Raw genomic sequence first — 6,333 nt, forward strand, 5'->3', positions numbered from 1 at the left:
TTTTTTTTCTTCCATCTAAAATTACATTTAATTATATATATATATATATATATGAACGAAAAAAAACATTATTTGCTAACTGAAATAATACTGCAATAACTTTTTACAGTTGAAAACTAGCTTTGAAATTAGCAGATAATTAACTGGTTTCAAAGTAAAACTTGTGATGTGATCGGGAACTAAATACAATATATGCACCCTACTTATCCTCAACAATACTTAAGAGTTAACTGTACTAACTTCAGGTGAATACTCAAGCAAAATCCACCATTAAATAATATGCATATATTTCCATAATTTAAATCAAATGATTACAAACTTTGATACAATTAGATAATTAAACAAACACAGCAAAAATAGGAAAAATGAGTGGGTATAAATATTCAAAGCACTATCAAACATCATATGCATATCTTCCACAATGTTGCATATTAATCAAAATATTACAACTTTCATTTTATGAGATTGTTAAACAATACTAGGAAATTATATGTTTTAATACATCAAGTAAATTTTAAGTCTAAATGAGGATAATAAAATGCTTACAACAGACTTATTTACTTATGAAATTGATACAGATCCCAGTTGAAAAACTAAAGTAGCTGTAAGGAACCTTACATCTTTATTCTCAACAGATTCCACATCCATGGGCTCTTCTTTGACTAAAGCAAGCATAGCAAAGTTGGCTCGTTCCTGTGAATCTGCTTGGGCAATAACAGATGTGGCAGAAGGAATCAAGGAAAAGCTGGAGACACTTTGGATGCTTGTTCCACTTACTGCTGTTACTAACACAAGTTCTAGGCACTGTTTGATCCAGAAGTGTTGCCCTACAGTTTCCCAATTTTGTGAACATGTGATGTACAGCAGCCGCTCATGAAGCCTTTTTCTCATGCTTTCATCAAATACTTCAAAGAATTTTGCTCTGATGTGGGGCTGGACACACCTGAGTCCTGCCATGAAAGCTGGTTCTAATTTAGATGTTAGTTCTGAGCCTTTCAGATTTTCATCTCTGGAAATAAATAACTTCATATTCAAAAGTTGAGGTTAAAAAGTACAAACAATTTGAGAATATTTTCTGAATGATTACTGTAATAATTGAAATTCATGTTTATGCATGTAAGTGATCATATGAAATACACTTATGACTTAATTCATACTATAAAGTTCAAAATGGTTAAAATAAAACACAACATAAAATGTTCTGAATCAGTGTAAAGGTCATTTCTCATGTGAGACTATTTACATAAGAACCTCCCGTGTTGGTTGAGTAAATAATGTATCAATAAAGATGTTTCATGCTGAAAAGACACTAGTTACAGCAGTGCTTCACCAAACAGTAGAAAACTTGTAACTGTATCTATTGAAAAGTGAGTTATGGGTTTTCATTGGTGCTATTCCCAATCCTGTGTGAAATGTTGTAAATAACTACACACCTATCACATCCTTATTGATTATCATTCTGTTTGTTTCTTGTTGTTTTCCACAAAAATGATTTACAAAACGAAGGGGATAACAAACAATACTGACTGTTTTATGAAATTTAGGAATGATGCTGCACTTTCATGAATACACGATTGGTTTAACACAATACCTGATAGCAAAACCTTTTACAAAATAAATGAGAGAAATATCAAAGAACAATGTCAAAAAATGAGAAAATAAGCTGTAAATTGTATTTCAATGAATATAGTTAGTGTCTACAACAAAATTCAGCTTAAAATAGGAAATAAATGTAAGTAACAGCTGATGAAAAGAATTGATAATGCATTGAAAGTAGCCAAAGAATTGAATGAAGACTTTTTCTACCCCAAATTTAGCATTTTTGTACATAGAATAAATTATGTTCAGTGCTTGATAAGATCAACTGAAAAGCTTATTTTACTACTCCATGACCAATCATACATAATTTCATGCATTTTATGTGTATACACATTTCTTTCATGTAACAAAAAACAAAAATAAACAGTGATAAAATCTAATCAAAAAATTACATATGTGCAAAAAAAGTGCAAAGTAGCAGACAAGTCTTAAAAACAAAGTAAAAATACAGTATATTTTAATGAATAAGTACTTCTCTAAGTAACTGCACTAAGGAACAATGTACAAAAAACGTTATATACCCTGAAGGTACGATCGTGCAACACAACAAAAATTAATAATAATTGAAATTCCATCAGTTTGTACTAGCCACGTTTGGGATTCCAGTAAGAACAGACTAGAACAAGACAGTATTTCAGGTGTACTCTTATACAAATCAACAAATATGCCTAAAACAAATATAAGTCATCAAAGTTATCCCATAAGCTCACCTGTAAACATAGTTCACTAACTCTAGAAACTGAGCATTTAGTTCTAGGTCATCAGGAAACCTCTTCTCAATAAACTGCATCATTTTTACCAAAAGAATGGACTTTTCACGTGGAGTAGGAGACTGGTTAACAGCTATTGGGGTTTTGCTCTTCACCCAATCTTCTACCATCTTTGTGATAGCTTTCAGAACCTTCACTTCAGGAGATTTTTCAATTAGTCCCACAAGAATGGTTCCAATGAAAGCTTTCCTCATTTCCTGCCCCATGACTCCCACTCTGTTCTTCACCAAATCTAAGCTCAGGATTAGAAGCTCTGTGCCCACTGTGTAGAAAAACACTTATAAAGCTTCTTGGATATTGTGTTTTTATCAACTTAATACACACTGACATAAATTATGGTGATTTGCATTATGCAATCACATACTGCATTGACCCAGTATCTTATAATCTAACTTAACAACAAACTAAATCAACCAATTATAAAAAGAAAGTAGAATAACAATGATCTCAAATAATAGATAATACAGATTTTCTGGGTTTTTAGCTTTCCAAGAAAAACAGATTCAGATCTCACTTAAATTAGATTGTTTTTGTACCAACTATGTAAAAAATAATGCTAACAAAGATTCTCATACACTACATCAATATCAATGTGTTTTCACACAGTCATATCAATCCAATCATTCTAAAATCCAATAACACAAGCCTGCAAAAGATGTAAATCCACCTCAAGTCATGGAGAATAATGAAGTAACTGATTAAATAAGGAGAGGAAACACTACATGGTCAATGAAAATTAATGTGTTTTATTGTAAAAAAATGGCATACTAACAATGGTAACAGAAAGATGTTTGTCAACTGTTAAAATAGAAATGAGATAAAATTGGTAGAATTCTTCTTTATAGTAACAAATTCTGAATATATCATTTCACAATGATGATTAATGTTTCATGAAAATGTATATATAAAGAATGTATGATAGAGAATTGAGAAATATTTACAGTCACAAAAATTCTTTATGTACTATTAAAATAGCATGTCAAATGAGCTGTTTAATATCACATTCTGAACACTTTCTATCTTCCAGTTATAAGAAATCATAGAATTGAACAAAAGTACGACTATAAAGGAAAATAATGTATGTTGGTTATTTTTATGCTTTCTTGAAAGCTACTAAAGTCACAGGGAATTATTTGTGCCCAAAGTACATCTTGGGCTTCAATTTTTGGAGCTTCTTTGTATCAAAACATTTTTCAGAAAATTTCATATTAACATTAAAACAAAGGCTAATAGCTAAACATAAATGAAGTAATACTTAGAAAGTTTTGGAAACTATATTTATGCTATTGCTCTGCATGGTAGACTTGTTAATGACTATGCAGTGTAGGAATCAATCATCCCATTTTATTCAACAAAATATTATTTGTAGCCTTCTATATGATAAATGCATATTTTTGTTAATTGAAGGTTCTTTTCAAAGAAATTCCCTGTCAAGAAGAAATAGAGTGTAGCAAATTAAGATGAAGGCCATTCTATTTTAAGTAAAAAAAAATTATCTTAATATCCAGAAAATTTTCCTGTATCATTTATTAGATCTAAACTATTCAAACAAACTATCACAAACCCCTCCTCCAGCATCTACTAAAAATACATTAAGTATTTGAAAAAGAATTTCATGACTAATTTAGTTACAAACCAACATTTGCTGGTTGTTACATTAGCCAATGTCACATTTAGCCAGCAAAGCATATTAAAGTGTCAATCCTTTTAACCAAGATGCATACGTTACTGTAATATCTTCTCAGGCAGAAGAAACATCACCTACTATAAAGACCAAAGAAATGATGCTACTAGAACAAGCTAATCTAAATGGTTTTTTTCACCACAAGTTGCTGCTGTTAAAGTATGGAAGCTAAATAACCAAAATATTTTAGACACATGCCTATATCCCTAAAGCAGGTAGAAAACCTACAATATGCTGCCATATTAAAAAGCAGTGTTTAAATTATTTGGAAAAAATTTCTTGTTCCTTTGCACATATACATAATTTTGTCTTGTACTTAAAATGATTAACCATCTTGAAAAAATCAATGATGGAAGTTTATATAACTAAATTGTTATTTAACTAAATGAACAACATAGCAAGAGAAAGTATAGTTTAGCACTATGAGTTATTCACTTAATACAGGCGATCAACTGTTAAGAAATCAGTTAGGATTTGACTAATCAACTTAACTGAAAGTCATGCTTGATAAAAAGTTATAATCGGTATAAAAATATGGGATCCCTGGCATTGTAACAGCCTCTGTGTTTGGGGACCATTCTTCTGATACACTAACATTATATGACAGTTGTTATTGTTTTTAAGAAAGAGAAACATCAAGCTTTCTGATAGATTATAAAACCATTGATATCCATATCATCCAAAAAATACCTTTAGATATTCTATAGGACTTAGGTCAGAACTTCTTGCAAGCTGTATTTCTTGATCAAGACAGCCCATCACAATCCTAGCTGTATGACACTTGGAATTATCATTTATCAAAACAGAGACTAATTGAATTGCACTTATGAAAGGTAATTATAGCTTCTCAAATACTATGTTAGTACACCTTCAGGCAGTAAATATATTCATCTGAAGCATAAAACAGAACTGTAAATCTATTTGTACCAGTGTATCCTTACATCATAATTAAACCACTGCTGATACTCTTATATATTTAGTTGAAATGCGCATATTTTTAACATTTGACTACTCACACACACAATCCAATGATTATTGGCAGAGACATGAAATCTTTATTTTGCTGAAAATAGTAAAGGGATACTTATGAAGTTACTGCCAATTTTGAGAACATCATCAACATTTAAAATGAGCTGTGTTAATCAGCTATTTGGTTGAAGCAAAGTCAGAGTATGTTCCTGACTGTCTGGACACTCAGAATAACTCAAATTACTGTCCTGATGTGCATGCTGAGTCCTTCAGTAGTGAGCTGGTAATGATGTTCTACAACTAGTCTACAACCATCCCACTAAACAAAAAAATAAGCTGCCACTTTTGTTTGTCAATTTTCTAATGTTTGAACAAGTTAACCCTTTTGAGACGGGTCACGGGTGAAAGGCATGTCATCTCGTTTGTTGACTAGCATTCAAAATATTATTGAACTACTATTTCATGAATTTATGTCAATAACTTTAGTATCAAACTGTAGATTATAATTCAAATTTTAGTACTATACATTACTGAATCTTTTGATTGAAAAGCAAATATTGAAAAACACAGATAAACATTGATTTTTGTGTGACATGTGATATGTTGAATGCAGCCCTGTTTCAAATTAGATGTTTCTGAAGTCAAAATACTAAGTCTGTAGTTTCACGCGAATTAGAAACTCAAACTACTGATATTGACAAGCTAGAATATAAAATAAGAGCCTCTTATCTTTTCAGTTTGCCAAGATATTGCTCATATAATAAATCAAACACAGTAGAACCCCACCACCTTACTTTTATATATATGACACGAATAATCAATTGGAAGCTCAGATTGTCCCCTAGTGGTTCTCTCAGCCATTTTAATGGTCTTGGTGCCATTTCTTACTTTTGAACAAATATTTCCATGAGGTAGGGTGTGTCTTTAGTCTGCTCAAAATTTCATATTTTTTCAGACTAAAATACATCTTAGTTACTAATCTTGATAAATTATAATGGAATTCTATGGTATTAATGTTGTAATTTATGAATTTTTTAGTTATTCAAATGTATATATAAAATCTAAAAAAAAATATTTTGTTTCATATCCTCCACATGCAAATTTTTTAAAGGCTTAGCAATCTACATCAAGCAGCAACCAAGTACAAAGGTTGTAACTAGAAGAGACAATTGTTTGTTTTACTTCTTTAGTTACTGTTCTATGTTTAAGAAAAAAAAAAAAGAGTTTAATAACTTATTTCAAAATATCAATAATATATATACATACATAATGTATAATAATTGAAATGTGACTGTATTTTACAAAATACTA

General features: G+C 30.5%; 1 protein-coding gene across 1 annotated transcript in view; it reads right to left on the reverse strand.

Moving 5' to 3' along the window:
- Positions 1 to 6,333, reverse strand: part of LOC106460134 (transformation/transcription domain-associated protein-like) — a 262,616-nt gene that overhangs the window by 76,203 nt on the left and 180,080 nt on the right. Inside the window, exons 45-46 of the mRNA XM_022386785.1 lie at positions 2,310 to 2,631; positions 619 to 1,009 (exon numbers count right to left, since the gene is read on the reverse strand). Coding sequence (XP_022242493.1) covers positions 619 to 1,009; positions 2,310 to 2,631 — 713 coding nt within the window. The remainder of the gene's footprint in view (positions 1 to 618; positions 1,010 to 2,309; positions 2,632 to 6,333) is intronic.

Source organism: Limulus polyphemus, unplaced genomic scaffold (genome assembly GCF_000517525.1).
Source record: "Limulus polyphemus unplaced genomic scaffold, Limulus_polyphemus-2.1.2 Scaffold716, whole genome shotgun sequence".
NCBI classification, from domain to species: domain Eukaryota; kingdom Metazoa; phylum Arthropoda; class Merostomata; order Xiphosura; family Limulidae; genus Limulus; species Limulus polyphemus.